Genomic DNA, 16,948 nt, shown 5'->3' with positions numbered 1-16,948 from the left:
AAATTGCTCTTCCCTGCCGCTATATTGGTTCATATTAGCTGTCAATCATTCAAGACTTTCCGCTGTCAGATGATAGGGAGGGAGCTTCTGTGACCGCGGGGAATGCAAACTGCTGAAGAGTGAAAAGTACACTGAATCTCGATGCGTTGCATGCACTGCGTGTGCTGCCAACACAATCTCACGGCAATTCGTAACTTTTTCATACGTTTCCTCGTGAGATCAGGCTGCAACAGCGCAAATGTCCGCTAAAACAACATCGCCAATGAAGCTTGCCTTTACTGCGTTTAAACTGATGCGGGTTATAACAAAGAACAGTATTGCGCCGGTGGTCATTGGGAGAATCTTGCTCTGTCCCCCTCATATATTGGGTCGGCTGACTAGCAGGCTTTTCCACAAACACAGAAAAATGTAATTCAGCGCGTAACGAAGCTGAGCATTAAAACGACACGAACCGAAACCAAAACTTTTAAAAGTGAGACTTTTCTTACTTTCTTTTGTCCGTTCTTTCTTGAGGTGTATATTATTTTTCTATTTAATTACTGATGACTGCTTTGCAGCTTTCAGCATTGAATTTAATGGATTTATTATATTATATAGTTTGTTTTGTAGCAGAAATAGGCTACTATTTATTAAATTGACATGCATATAAACATAATAGTACAAAACAAATATTTCTTACTACAATGCTTCATTTGTGTTTGATGCAAACTATAAATTTATTTTTCATAAAGTAACAGTAGGACTTTATATAGCAGATAACTTACATTAAAGCAAATTCAAGGCAGCATGATGATGAAAAATATATTTCATTATTAGTATTATCGTCATCATCGTCATCATTAATATTTTATAATTATTCAACATTCATTTTAGAATTATTGCACAAATATTAAATCATCACAGCATTAGTTAGATCCATTAATATACAACTTGTCAATATTATAAATTTTTGGTGGGTGCTCCTAAATTTTTTCTGGTGCTCCTAAATATTTCATGTTGGGAGCACCGGTGCTACCAAGTAAGAAAGTTAATTTCGAGCCCTGACACTGTAGAACAGCTTCAGCACATGCCGACAGGAGGACTCTCTCGTGCCTCATAATAAGCTGCCCTCATGTCTTTGTTAGCTTATACATTACACAGAATACAGCACGCGTGCAAGGTCAGATTTAGACCGGTACCAGCCGGCCGATACCTGATCCAGCAAAACTGCGGTACTGAACCCAAATCAGATCCCAGTACCAGGGTCAGTGCAGCCCTAATCACAGTATAAACACACACACTTCACTCTTAGATGAGCTGTCCTTATATTACTGTGTGTGTGTGTGTGTGTGTGTGTGTGTGTGTGTGTGTGTGTGTGTGTGTGTGTGTGTGTGTTTTTGTGACATATCAGGACACAGATGTGTATAATGACATGGGTATGACACAGGTATTACTAAAAGCAGGTGAAATATGAGGACATTGGTGACGTCCTCATTTCTCAAAATGCTTATAAATCCTACAGGAAGAGTTTAATCAGAGTAAAGCTGCACACTGTCTGCTGTGATGGTTGGGTTTAGGGGTGGGGTGAGGGCAATATAATATACGGTTTGGACTGTATAAAATGAATGGAAACCTATGTAATGTCCCCACTTTTCACAAAACAAACATGTGAGTGTGTGTCGTGTACAGCAGCATCATGTCTACAGGGAGAGTGTGTGTGTGTGTGTGTGTGTGTGTGTGTGTGTGTGTGTGTGTGTGTGTGTGTGAGAGTGAGGCTCCAGTAAACTGCTTCAGTCCAGTTTTGCTCTGGAATTGTTTCACTGAGAGACACGACAGCGCTGACCCTAACCTCAGAGCAGCCGCTGCATAGAGGCAGACGCCGCTCGCTCCTGATGATGATGATGATGATGATGATGATGATGATCTCTGTATTATGTGTCTGATCCACCCACAGAGCTCATCGGAGAGTGACGGAGCCGTGATGATCAAATACAAGCTGAACAACACACCGGTGACCAACCAGCTGCAGTTTACACTCACACCAGCGGGAGACACTGGGTAACACCCAATCATACACACACACACAATCATACACACACACAATTATGCACACACACAATCATACACACACACAATTATGCACACACACAATCATACACACACACACACACACATACACAATCATACACACACACAATTATGCACACACACAATTATGCACACACACACAATCATACACACACACACACACACAATCATACACACACACAATTATGCACACACACACAATCATACACACACACACACACAATCATACACACACACAATTATGCACACACACAATTATGCACACACACACTCATACACACACACACTCATACACACACACACACACAATTATGCACACACACAATCATACACACACACACACAATCAACGCCTAGTTTAACAGGAATATGTGTGTGTGTGTGTGTGTGTGTGTTTAGGCTGACGGTGCACTGGCTGGCGGCCCGTACGCTGATCCGCGGTCTGGAGCAGGAGGAGCGGGCGGGCGGGGATAAAGCAGAGGCCCTCAGGAGCCGCATCGTGGAGCTGAGTGTGGAGTGTGGAGTCAGCAGCTCACACACCGCCTTCATCTGCACACACACACACAGCGGAGAGACGGTGAAGGGGCCGCTGCTGCAGAGGAACATACCGGTGCCCCGTGAGTGTGTGTGTGTGTGTGTGTGTGTGTGAGTGTGCTCAGAGAAACCAGCAGGTGTCAGTCCTGCTCCTGAATCCAGCTCCTCTTCTTCAGATGTTCCCTCAGTAGTGAACACTAGACTCCTGCAGTGTGCAGGACCCGTCCAGACCCTCCGTCCCCCAGAATCAGTTGAGTCTGATCCGGGTCCAGGTCAGGGCTGGGTTAGCTCTGTTCTGTTAGTGACCGTCAGATCTGGGTTAGTGTCGGTGCTGGAGTCGGAGGGCTGTGAGTGTGGAGAGCAGGACTGAACACCGCTGCTCAGCAGAACCGGCTGTTCCCTCACACAATGCTCTCATTTCTGCTGAATTATCACTGTGCTGCATTAATGATCACGCTTTGTTATTTAGAGATGATGGCATGCCACAGCGCCCCCCGCAGCAGGATGATGAGGATGCAGGGTAAGAAATAAACATTCACCACATGCCCACTGTACTGTGCTGGACACACACCTCCACTGCACACTCTCCTGCCCGCTTATCAGGGACCTGTGTGTGTGTGTGTGTGCTTGTGTGTGTTGTTGGTTGTGTGTTTGAGTGTGTGTGTGGTTGTGTGTGTGTGTGTGTGTGTTGTTGGTTGTGTGTTTGAGTGTGTGTGTGGTTGTGTGTGAGTGTGTGTGTGTGTGTGTGTGTGTGTGTGTGTGTGTTGGTTGGTTGTGTGTGTGTGTTGTTGGTTGTGTTTGAGTGTGTGTGTGTGTGTGTCTGTGTGTGTGTGCGTGTGTGTTGTTGGTTGTGTGTTTGAGTGTGTGTGTGTGTGTGTGTTGTTGGTTGTGTGTTTGAGTGTGTGTGTGGTTGTGTGTGAGTGTGTGTGTGTGTTGGTTGGTTGTGTGTGTGTGTGTGTGTGTGTGTTGTTGGTTGTGTGTGTGTGTGTGTGTGTGTGTTGTTGGTTGTGTGTTTGACTGTCTACTGTTGTTCATTGTTGGCTCGTGTGTAATCTGCGTCTCCTGTTCCTCCATCAGCTGCTCCGATGGCTCGCTGTTTATCAGGGGGTAAGAGAAGCGTTTCTACATCTTTCATAAGTGTGTGTGTGTGTGTGTGTGTGTGTGTGTGTGTGTGTGTGTCAGTCTAGTGATTCTGGTTCATCTTGATCTGATTGTGTTTGTGGATCTATTATTGTGCGTCTGACGCTCGTGTGTGTGTGTGTGTGTGTGTGTGTGTGTGTGTGTGTGTGTGTGTGTGTGTGTCTTCAGCTCCTCCTATGATGGCGTATGACTACGCATGCTGTAAGTGGAATATCCTGCTTTCCCTGAGGCTCCTCCTCCTCCTTCTTTATGAATGTCTATAACGTCTGTCTGTGTCAGTTTAATTTGTGCGCCTGACGCTGTGTGTGTGTGTGTGTGTGTGTGTGTGTGTGTGTGTGTTCTGTCATCAGCTGCTCGTGTTCCTCTGCGTGCAGGAGGAGGAGGAGACGGCAGTAAGTCAGATACACTCCTGTATAAGTCATGTGATCTCGCTCTGTGTGTGTGTGTGTGTGTGTGTGTAACCCAGCCGGACTCTCGGCTCGTCTCTCAGAATGTTCTGCTGTTGTGTTTCAGTGATGTACCGTGAAGCAAAGTCTGCACGGGTCTCTCAGCCGTCTGCCCCCGTCATCCTGATGGAGTGTGATTCTGCATCCGCTCAAGGTATTCAGTCGTGTGTGTGTGTGTGTGTGTGTGTGTGTGTGTACTTCAGCTGTGTTGACCCAGTGCTGACGTGTGCTGTGCTGCAGAACCTGATCACCAGCAGGACCCACTACTCCAGCTGGTGTCCCTGCAGAGCGCCTCGGGCAGCTGGGAGATCAGCAGCGCTCTGTCTGCGGTCCTGGAGAAACCCGAGGAGGAGCTCCGGAAACACACTCCGGCACAGGTGTGTGTGCGTGTGCGTGCGCGTGTGTGTGTGTGTGTGTGTGTGTGTGTGTGTCTGTGTGTGTGTCTGTCTGTGTGTGTGTGTGTCTGTGTGTGTGTGTGTGTCTGTCTGTGTGTGTGTGTGTGTCTGTGTGTGTGTGTGTGTGTGTCTGTGTGTGTGTGTGTGTGTCTGTCTGTGTGTGTGTGTGTCTGTGTGTGTGTGTGTGTGTGTGTGTCTGTGTGTGTGTGCGTGTGTGTGTGTGCGTGGCATAAACAAACACTTGTTGTACGAGTGGTTTTAAACCTGTACATGACGATGTTTATGTGTGTATCATTGTGGTCCTGTGAGACATGTTTCTCTCAGCTGACAGTGACGTGTGTGTGTGTGTGTGTGTGTGTGTGTGTGTGTGTATTGCAGGCTGACGGGCCGCTCTGGGCCACTGTCCTCTCCCTGCTGTGGTTGTTCTCCTGTAAGCTGCAGGATCGAGTCGAGTGGCAGTTTGTGGCCCTGAAGGCGGCGGCGTGGGTGCGCGCGCAGAACCGTGAGTGTGTGTGTGTGTGTGTGTGTGTGTGTGTGTTTTAGTGGTTGTCATATCTCTTAGCGTGTGTGTGTTTCACTGGTCGTCATATCTCTTTATGTGTGTGTTTGTGTGTGTGTTTGTGTGTGTGTTTGTGTGTGTGTGTGTTTCAGAGGCCGGTGTGGCTGAGTGTGTGCGCAGTGGGAATCTCCTCCTGGATTGTCAGCTGACTGCAGAAACTCTGGGCATCTGAGCTGCGGTTCAGGACAGAGGGAGTGTGTGTGGGTGTGTGTGTGTGTGTGTGTGTGACAGAGTGTGCTCAAAGAAGCCAGCAGGTGTCATTGCTGCTCCTGAATCCAGCTGCTCTTCTCCAGATGTTGATGGCGGGTGTATTGAGCTGTGGGTCAGGTGTTGGAGTGTGTTCTTGTGTTCATCATTCCGCTGTGTCCTGATCTGCAGTGATGGTGGTTCAGTATCTCTGTCTCTTCATTAGTCTGTCACAGGGTTGGGTTCGTTTGGGTTTTTTCGATACTTTTTAAACGGTACTGGTGCCAAAATGGTACCTGAACCGATACTTTTGAGCCACAAATGATGGTGGACGACTCTAGAAAAATCTTTTATTTGACTAAATCTTCATAAAAATAGTTTGAATAGAACAATATTACTAAAGTTTGGTGTAAACATCAGTTCATATTTCATGTTTGTGAATTACATTAATAAATCTCCTTTGATCATTCGCGGGCAGAGCAGGGCATCATGTACTTTTGTGTGCACATTTGACCATATATACATCACAAAATACTTACTCTAATTATTAGAAGTCATTAGTTTACATCACTCTGCAGTCTTCATAAACAAGATAATTAAATAACTTGAACTCTAAATAATCTTCCTCCTTCATTTATTTGACCAGTAACGTTATGCTGGTGTAGGAGAACACATCTCTAACATTCATTACATCAAGCCACATCGCTGCAGCTGTACACTTTAACAGACAGGCCTACAGCTGAAGCCGATTTATTTTGCCCTCCAATTCATTTACAATAATGTTTCTGAACATTTAACAGTGTTTCCCAAAAGAATTATGATTCTGGAGTCATAATAATTGTATTTCTTATTGCTTATTTCTTGAATAAAAGCTGTTTTTAATTTAAATAAAGTAAGGTCAGTATTATTAACCTCATTAAGAAATATTTACAGTATATTTTTGATTTACACAACAAATCGGTTACAAAATCATTTGACTTATTATATTAACTTATTAATTATATTAACAGAGAGAGCGAGTGCGCACGTGGCTGTGTCAGAATGCTTGCTTATTAAATACACTTTAGAGTCTTAGTTTAAGCTAATCTGATGAACGCGATCATGCTTGTTGATCTAAAGCAGTGCTGGGCAAACGTTTTAGACCTGAGGGCCACATCAAGATTTGCAAACCAAGTGAAGGGCCGCACGTCTAATTCTTCAGAAATAACTTTTTTATTTATAGTGGCAGTGTGATGGAGCATGTAAAATCAGACCTAAACATGTCACATTAACACTAAACAGATGTTTTATATTATTAAGTCAAATGTAAAAGTCGAGTTAAATAGCTCTGCTTTACTTATCAATCATCATAAAACAATAAAATAATCACTTATCAAATATAATAATTATAATGTAGTAATTTTCACAGTGGAGAAATGAAAATATATTGTCTGATAGAAAAACAAATCTCATATTAACACATTGAAAATAAATAATCCTTAAAGTTTACTATTCAGTCAAATTTACATAATTCTAATGAGCACTGCTTTTACAATATACAGATCAGTCATCAAACAACTTGATAAATCCACAAAACCTTGATAAAATTACTTTTTAAAGTGGATATATGCATGGAGAATATGTTCTATGACAAAAATTAACACATTTAACCAGCAATTATCATATCATTTGAGTCAAATGTACATCAATGTCATCTGAGCTATCGCGTGTGCCCCCCCGCGTTGCGTGCCCTGCAGATCTTTCCGCTGCGCCACTTCTTTATTGGCATATTAGACATAGCGCTTTCTGTCCGATATTGGTGAAGAAGTATTTTGCTGTCCATTCTTCCTTAAACACACAACATTCCGAGTCAAATTGTGTTCTCATTCTACTGATTTCACTAACTGTACTCAGCAATACTGCCATCACATGGCGTTCACTTGTAACTGCATCATTGAAATTGTTCAGCGGGTCGCATATGGCCCGCGGGCCGCAGTTAGCCCACCTCTGATCTAAAGAGTCGCAATGGCAACTCCGCTTTCCTCAGAGTTGTTAAAGATAACCCACTTTCACACCAAACAGGGCATTTAATTCCGAAATGGATTATACCCACATTTACTGTGCATTTACTCATTTAATTCCAGCGCATAAACCATTTCAAATGTGCAGTCCTGCTATATACAGAGCTAAACATGATAAAGGAGATCATAAAGGAGACTTTGGCTGGCTCCAGTGTGTTTAATCTCGCTCAGATCAGTCAACATGTCCGCTTTAGGATCCTCTGAGCAGTTTCTGGAAGCAGTGGAGACCCCAGAGCAACATCAGGAGTGATCTGTATCTGAGCTGTGGTGCATCGTGGGAAGGGGAAGAGAACAAATAAAGGCTTTTATTTATTTAGTTTTTAACTAAATAGCCTTTATATGTTCACATGGCTGTTGAATATTGTGATATTTCCCCCAGTGATGTAAGAAGCCGATCTCTCCAAAGCATCAAATCAATTGATCTAGTAATTTCTTTGCAAAAGCACTGGCTGATTAAGTGTTTGTGCGAAACACCACCTGCTGGCGACCCCTGCTGCTTAATACATGTAAATGCATCAAACTCTGGCCAAAACTGTAAAAGTCCTTGCCAACAGAGTAGGGGGAGGCTGCTGACTTGGATCCAGACAGATCTACAGCCCAGGCAGTTTTACGCCCCTGTTGTGTCCAGTAGAGGGAGGCAATACAGTGTTATTTTAAGCCTCCAGAACTTTATCTCACCCAACCAAACACGACACGATGAAGAGGTATCTATGTTAAATACGTGTTTAAAACATGAAACTTAAACCTTTTAAAAAAAATTAGATTAAGATCGATATGATTGTATGTCAACACAAACAAATTGGTGTGATATAATAGCAATGTGTTAGTTTGACTCAATTTTAGGTAAGTATGTGCAGGCAAGCTACATGTTCTACATCAACAAAAGAGTAAAATAACAATAACCTACATAAGAAAGTGTGTTATGTAGGCTAATTTTCTTTTACCTTTTTGTCTCAGCAAGGGAGTAATTATTATATATTCAATATTTTTTTAAATATATATATTTTCTCATAGATTAGACAATACACTTGCATGGTCTGGGTTGTTAGCCAAATCTACACTACAACTACACTACATTATTCTTCCAAATTTGACTTTCTTAAATATTGAAATTAATCTAAACAGCTCTGAAAATGTAATTGATTTTATTTTAAATTTTAAAATTGCATTGCTTTCAATTACAATCAATGTAAGGCAATCCTGTTCTAATTTAAACAATTAAACTATCATATATCTATAAATGCATATAGAAACTCCTAATTATAAATGGTCAGCTCATTTTTGTTCATATAGCTATACAGTACATTTTATATATTACCAATGAAGTTTGAATTGCACATGCAATCAGATTGTTTATCCCTTATTGTTTCATAATATTTATTGTAACAATACCTCTGCATTCTTATCAAAGCACATCACATAGACATGGATCCAAGTCTGCAGATGCCCCATATAGTGCCAACATGTTGTATATGTTTATGTAAAATGCCAAATGTACATCGCTTGGAATCACTCGCTTTTTTATGTAACCAGTGAACATCCCTGCTGCTAATGAATTTATCATGAAGATTATTGCAAACGCCAATATTGCAGATCTGCTTTATCTGTTTAGTTAATTTCATCAAGCTTATTTAATCTTCATCTGTATGATCATTTATGCATCATTTTCATGTTTTGTCTTTCTAATTGAGTCTAATAAATATAATTCTTGATGTTTCATCATAAAAATATTTTATGATTTTAATAAATGAACCTAATATCTAAAAAATGTGAAGTTGTTGACATTTGTAGTTTGTCATTCATTTATTCATTTTATTTTCGGCTTACTCCCTTTATTAATCTGGGGTCGCCACAGCGGAATGAACCGCCTTTTTAAGTTTGTAATTTTCATTTTTTTTGCAATATCTTATTTGAATTTAAATATTTTATCTTTATAAACAGACACTTAATGAATATAAGTGTTAAATAAAACTGTTTGGGATTCATGTTTAACAGTGGCTGTACTTATTTATGCTGAGCACTGTATATGTATGTTTATCTCTCTTTTACCCCCATAGTTAAATCTGAAATGAATATATATGAACATGTATCAGTGCTTGCTACTTAAATTAAACACTTATTTTCAATGCTAATAGTTGGAAAATATATGTAAATAGCCAATAACATGGAGTGACTGTAAAACACTGTAATTTCAAATACCACTGACAATAAAACTAACAAATAAATCACTAAGATTAATCTTAGCCTGGTTATTAATCTGCTCTGGAGTTCAGGCTAGCTGCTGAGAATAAACCTCCATAGCAACTTAATTTATTCTGCTTCCACACAATTGAATGATAATTATTCCCTAATAAATTAACTTCAAAAGCTTAATTAAACGTCTTATTTTAGTGCATCAGCTCCCAGTGTAGATCAGTTTACTATTATATAAGAATTTGTTTACTTGGGTTATTTCAATAACAAGTGCACTCTATTGAATCTTGTATGTCAATTTAGATGTTTAAGAAGTTGGTTTAATCATCACTTCAGACATCTCCACAAGATTTACATTTGCTAATCAATTAGCAAGTAGAGAATTTACAAACCTCTTGATCTTTGGGACGATTGTAAGAGACCCCACTAAATCAGCTATACTTCTCAAAAACGGTAACCCCATAAAAACATTTTAATTAGTAATGACAGTTTTTATGTTCAATACTTATTCTACATAATATACAGATTAAAATGCCGAAACAAAGAAAACAAAATATTAAGAAACAACAGAGATATAAGTTATTTAAACTGACCTAAAGCACACTCAACAGAGAACAAACGTGATTGGTGCAAAACCACGAATACTAATGAGTCATTTGCATATGGTCTATTCTCTAATAAAACACGATTTTAAAGGTCTTTATAAGCTTAAATATGATAATCAAAGTATGGGAAAACAATCTAGACATCAGATAATCAAATTCTGAATGAAAATATGCAAACAAGAACAAAGAAAAACACAAACAAACAAATGGTCATGAGAACACTCACCACTGCCGAAATGCTGTGTCTCAACGCCTGGTCAACGGCCAAACTCTTCTGTTCTTCAGGGTAATGCTCCCAACGGTTATCCTATATTAGGATGATGTCGGATTGGTTCTTGCATTGCCTTAGAGGAGATGTTTGGTAGAAGAATGATATATCTACATAGATATATCCGCCAGATTGAACCTCGACCTGACCACCTAAATTATTTTCATTTTATTTAATGAGTAGGAGGTCAGGAATATCTCTGTGGAAATCTCTTGTCACATTTAGGAATAGTTCTGAGGCTATCTTGGCCATATAGAACCTCTTGCATGTTGACTAGAGATACCCTGGAGAAAATCAGCATGGGGAAGGAGAAGGCAATGACCAGTTCATGGCTAACTTCTACTCCTGAATCTACGTGTTAGGTTCAGCTGATTTGGGCAAGAGCTCTCACGTTCCTTGGAGAAATCTGAGGATCTGGGAGCCTGGTCTCTGGATTAGCCAGAGTAGGCCCCAAACAGAGACCCCTTCAGACTCTTCTCGGGTGACCTGGGCAACCTTGCGGTGTTAACAAAAGGTCACTTGGGGGAGTGGTAAGTATTCAGCCCCCCTGGGTCCACTTGGACAGCACGCAGGGAAGGTGGCCGGGGGCGAACAGGCCTTAAATGAAGCCCAGTCTTCTACTGGTGATTAGCACCTCCACACAACAGCACATTGTGCATCAACACCACCTACACCAGTCATTCGAGAACTTTTCAAAAATCATCAATTCAAACATGAGATCTACTGAAGATTAGTAACCCCAGAATTTACTAGGATTAAGGTTGAGTAAGATTAGTACTTCCATAGGGACACTTTAAAACACCAAATCTCAAATTATAACTTTACAACTTTTCAGAATGACCAGATTTTCCCTCTAAGATCCATTATTTCCGTGGGAAGATTTAAAATATTTATTCTTCTAAAACTTGTGACCCAGAACTTTTGAGAAAAAAACCCTACATACCTTCTCCAGAACATCAGTAGTGTACATGGCTGGTTTCAAAAACGATTTTCTGTAACTCCTAGAACATCTAACCCCAGAACCTCTCAGTGAAAGTAACCACACTTTACTCTTTTACAATCTCAATTTCATGGGAATATTGGAACTTCTTCACCTATAAATATTTCAACTTTACCAGTTCCAGTTTCCTCTTCAAAAATCTCAAATTTAAATGAAAACATCAAGTATCAAGAATTCCTTTTGGTAGTGAGAATCCTTTCAAAAACAAAAGCCCTCACTTTAAGGCTCTCACTTTAGCAATGAAAATCACAGTTTGGTTCTATTGTGAATTGTTTCCTCTTCACATAGCATGCTTGTAGACGTTTACAACTACACAATGGCAGACTGTACATCTATTTCCAAAATTTGTCAGACGGTACTCCATGTCATTTGCAGTGTCTCATGTACAAGTTAACCCTTTGGGAGATATTTCTAATGACTGGTTTAAAATCGGTCCAGAACTTTAACTCAATATAATTTGCCAGACAGCTGCTTTGAGGTTTATTCACATTAACATTAACATTTCTTGAACATTCATACAAACTTCTATCTATTATAACTGTTTGGGCTAAGGATCTTTGAGGATGTGCATGCTTTTTCACATCAGGTATGAGAGGTTTAAATCAGCTCACTTTTCAGAGATTAATTTCGGTGTTTAATTACACTGCTGAAAGTCCAAACAATGAGAAATCCATTCATGCTCAACTACACAAGCCCCAAACCAAGCGAGCCAGTTTGCCAACCGACCAAAGTAAAGGGGAAAAATAACCTCAAACCAGGCTCAGTTGGGCATAAGCATTTCTCCTCTGGCCAAACTTCCTGTACAGAGCTGCAGTCTAGGCACTGGAGGCTGGAGAATGGTGGACATCCATTGTGGAGAAGCTGCAGACTGGAGAGATCACTGGCTGGTGTACAGACTGACCCTTCAGGATCAATGCGTAGACTCGTGGGTCACTAGTGAGTCTTAAAGGACTCAATCTCATGCTCTATAATACACCAGGAGCTCCCTTAATATCTGGGCAGCTAAGGCATTGAGGTCTTTGTAGATAAACAATAACAATGTAAATTAAATATTTAATAGGGAGTCAATGCACTGATGAAAGAACTGGAGTAATGTGATTTCTTAGTTCTAGAAAGCACTCTAGCAGCTGCATTTTGAACCAGCTACAGTTTGTTAGTGAGGCCAGCAGGGCAACCGCCTAGTAACTCATTACAGTAGTCTAACTTAAGTTATGAATAAGCAATAAGTTATTGATAGCTTGTCAAAGTTTGGCAACATTAAGATGAAGAAATTGTAGTTTGCAGATGCTTAATCTGGCCTTACACAGGTTGCTGTCAGAAATAGCCCCCAAATTACTGACTGAAGATGAGGACTAGGTTAGGGCACATGTCAGCTCTACAAAGCTGACCAATCACAGCTTGCTCTATTCACTGAGGTGTGCATCAGTGTCTGACTGCCACAGCAAGGGCTATGTGACCATGCACAGGCTGTGCTGAAGCATACTTGTGTGCTTGATGCAGAAGTATGAATGTGCCTTTAGGAGTGCTGTTTCTGTGCTATGAGATTCTCTACATCCAGATTAAAATTTTCATAAACCTAGCTGCTTTTCCACTCGTGCTGAATTTTCTAAATGGAAATGCTCCATTTTTGTGCCAAACTGGGCCAGGCAGCACTAATACGGTTTTATTTTCCACTCAAGCTGCAACAGCTCTTTGAAACATTACACAACCCATCAGTAGTTGCCTTTAATGCAATGTAAACCGCTCCATTTGTTCAATTAAACTCAATAGCTGAAACAAACTTTCAAGTTAATAAAAACAAAAGCAAACAAGTGACTAAACACTGCTATGCCGCTCTATCTTATTGGGGTGCTGCATATAGGTACATGTTACAGCACCTTTTGTAGAGGTCATATGTTGCGCACCTCTGAATAAATTTATTTGGAGGGGAATTGACAAATGTAACAATTGAAAATGTTTGCAGGGGGAAAAACGTATTTAAGATCTCTGAACATGACATAAAATTAAACTGAATGCAACAATAGTGCATTTGTATTACAATAGCAGAAATATATTTTGGATGGACCTTGTCAAAGTGAGCAGGCACTTTAACTAATGGCACTCAACTTTAATTTTTACAATCTAAGTTGATTATATAACATAACACATTTTGATGGGAAAATATAACCCTTTAAACCAGGGGTGTCTAACTCAATTCCTGGAGGGCTGAAGCCCTGCACAGTTTAGTTCCAACACTTGCAGGTTTCAAACAAGCCTAAAAAACTCAATTAGTTTGATCAGGTGTGTTTAATTAGGGTTGGGACTAAACTGTGCAGAGCTGCAGCCCTTTTGTAATGGAGTTTGACACCTGTGTTAAACAATGGCGTTTAAGTATTCAAACATTAAATGAATGCAGCAAGTTAAATAAACGGATGTGAAAATGCATCAGGATATAAAGCACTATTTATCAGCTTGAAATTTTTAGAAAATTTTTGCATAGCTATCCAGTATATAATAAAGATCCAGAAACAAAACACAAACGTTACACAGCCCCATAAATGTCTAACTTGTGTATAACGGAATCATAATGGCCTACTGCTGAAATGCTGAAAAATGCTCATTAACATGTCAAAACCTAGTGATTATTTTGAGAGCAATACCGACTATTAGTTAATTAAATTCATTCATGTGACTAGATTATTAGAACATGTATAGACTAAGAAATCATACAACAGTACTTTGGACAGCAGTGCCTCTCTGTAAAGCTTTAGAGCAAAAAAGGAAAAAAATATTGAAAGTTAACTTGCTTTATTCGATGCGCAGTGGGAAAAGTCTCAGTGCATGTAGTCATTGGTTTAATTCTCTCCTGGATCAGAGCGAGATTTGTGCTACCAAATACAGTGCTGCGTGCAATATACTTGCTGCAGTCAGGCGAATTAAAGGTCTCAATTGCTTAGGATGTCAATCAAATTATTAAACTACCATTAATAAAATAATAGGCTATTTCATTATTTTAGATGACTGGTTAGAAAAACCATGTATAAAATAAGTCAATGAAATAACGGAGTAATTACTTCTCTTCCAGAGACTGCTCTATGGTTTAAACCCTTAACTATTGTTAGACCAGGCAGCACTAATACGGTTATTTTCCACTCATGCTGCAAAAGCTCTTTGCATTTAAAGGCAACTACTGATGGGTTGTGTAATGTTTCAATGCAAACTGCTCATTTTGTTCAATTAAACTTAATAGCTGAGAAACTTTGTAGTTAATAAAAACAAAAGCAACCAAGTGACTAAACGCTGCTATGCTGCTCTATCATATTGGGGTGTTGCATATAGGTACATGTTACAGCACCTTTTTTAGAGGTCATATGTTGCGCGCCTCTGGCTAAATTTTATTTAAGGGGAGAAATGACATGTAACAATTGAAAATGTTTGCAGGGGGAATAAGTATTTAAGATCTCTGAACTTGACATAAAATGAAACTATGATAATGCAACAATAGTGCATTTGTATTACAATAGCAGAAATATATTTTGGACGGGCCTTGTAAAAAGTGAGCGGGCACTTTAATGGCACTACACTAATTTTTTACAATCTATAAGTTGATTGTATAACGTGCTACATTTTTGATGGTAAAATATAACCCTTTAAACCAGGGGTGTCAAACTCAAGCGTGCAGGGCTTCAGCCCTCCAGGAATTTAGTTCCAACCCTGCGCTAACACACTTGCCTGTAGGTTTCAAACAAGCCTGAAGGACTCTGTTTGATCAGGTGTGTTTAATTAGGGTTGGAACTAAACTGTGCAGAGCTGTGGCCCTTTTGGAACTGGGTTTGACACTTGTTTTAAACAATGGCTGTTAAGTATTCAAACATGAAATAATGAATGCAGCAAGTGAAAAACAAATGTGAAAATGCATCAGGATTTAAAGCACTTTATCAGCTTGACATTTTTTAGAAAATTTTTGCATGGGAACCCAGTATATATTTAAGATCATGGAACAAAACACAAACGTTACACAGCCCCATAAATGTCAAACTTGTGTAAACTGAATCATATAATGGCCTACTGCTGAAAATTGCTCATTTATTAACATGTCAAACCTAGTGATTAAGAGCAATACTGACATTTATTAAATTCATTCAACTAGTTTATTAGAGCATATATACACTAAGAAACAATACAACAGTACCTTGGACAGTGTTTAATTATTGAAAGTTGACTTCCTACCATAGGCTTCGATGATGAGCATTTCTTATTTGCTTTATTCGATGCGCAGCAGGAAAAAGTCTCAGTGCATGTAGTCATTGGTTTAATTCTCTCCTGGATCAGAGCGAGATTTGTGCTACCAAATACAGATGTGTGCAATAAACTTAAGCCAGTCAGGCAAATGAAAGGTCTCAATTGCCTAATGTCAAATTATTAAACTCTAGCCATTTATAAAATAACAGGCTTTTTCATTATTTTAGATGACTGGTTAGAAAATAATGTATAAAATAAGTCAATGAAATAACTGGGTTATTATGAGTTATTCACTTCTCTTCCAGAGACTGCTCTATGGTTTAAACCCTTTTTAAACTGTTTAACCTGTGTAATTTTCTTATTAAATGAAGCGTTTACTTGTGGATGTCTGGCTAGCATGCTTCTGAGCCAGCTGTGGTAGCTTGGGGAAAAGCCCAGACATAAACAAAGAATCTATCAGCACAGTTCAGCACTTGTCTAACTGTGCTTAGAATTCCAGGCTGAGAACGGTTTGTAAACGTGCTACATGGTTCCAGGCTCAGTGGAGAAACAACTGTAACTGTACCGAAGGGTTCTTATAACAGTTTGGCAAGATAGTGGGAAAGCGGTTATTTCTTTGTTAAAGTTGAGCAGATTACATTTTTATAATATCTTTGAAAAGTTACTTTTAAAACCTGCTTTCTAATTTAGCATTAAGCAGTTTATTTTTTTTAAAGAGGCTTTGACTGCTATTGTAAATTTTAGGAACTTAATCTAAAAGTAGGGATAAATTAAACTATTCTTGGATCATCTTTATTGCCCAGCATTTTGAATAGATTCATTTTGTATCTACATTTTGGTCATCTGGATTTCCTTATTGAAAAGTCAAGTTTAACAATCTTGGATCGATGTCATCTACTTGGATACTATGTCACTTGAATCATTTATTCCCATCCACACACCAATCATGGATCTTCCATCACGCTTGCTCAATGTTCAGTTCTTTCTTGCATTGTCTTAACCAGCATTTTGAATCTTCTTCTCCTGTTTTATAGACCAGAATATACCAGTGTCTTAAACCTAACAGCCTTAACCAACCCCCACCCCTAAACAACAGAAAGAAGCTTGGCATGTATTTGGATCATGTTCATACTTTTTATAAATTGAAACCGCTTTAACCCAACCAAAATGGGTTTGGTGATTATTCGGATAATTTTTAATGTCAGCTCATCTATTGGATCTTTAATATACATCATGGTTTCATTTGTATCTATGTCTTAGTCATCTGGATTTCCT

At 39.5% G+C, this 16,948-nt stretch overlaps 1 protein-coding gene across 2 annotated transcripts in view; it reads left to right on the top strand.

Annotated features, from left to right (window-relative positions):
• Positions 1-6,218, top strand: part of vwa5a (von Willebrand factor A domain containing 5A) — a 13,966-nt gene extending 7,748 nt beyond the window's left edge. The window contains 10 exon segments of one of the 2 annotated variants that reach the window (NM_001004604.1): positions 1,934-2,037; positions 2,466-2,683; positions 3,070-3,120; positions 3,678-3,707; positions 3,909-3,941; positions 4,091-4,132; positions 4,254-4,340; positions 4,427-4,563; positions 4,960-5,083; positions 5,233-5,943. In NM_001004604.1, the coding sequence (NP_001004604.1) occupies positions 1,934-2,037; positions 2,466-2,683; positions 3,070-3,120; positions 3,678-3,707; positions 3,909-3,941; positions 4,091-4,132; positions 4,254-4,340; positions 4,427-4,563; positions 4,960-5,083; positions 5,233-5,312 (906 nt within the window). In that variant the 3' untranslated portion in view covers positions 5,313-5,943. 2 annotated transcript variants of the gene reach the window in all.
• The last annotated feature ends 10,730 nt before the right edge of the window (positions 6,219-16,948 follow it).

Source organism: Danio rerio, chromosome 25, assembly GCF_052040795.2.
Source record: "Danio rerio strain M-AB ecotype USA chromosome 25, GRCz13ab, whole genome shotgun sequence".
In the NCBI taxonomy this organism is placed as follows: domain Eukaryota; kingdom Metazoa; phylum Chordata; class Actinopteri; order Cypriniformes; family Danionidae; genus Danio; species Danio rerio.
This window is presented reverse-complemented; position numbering and strand designations above follow the sequence as displayed.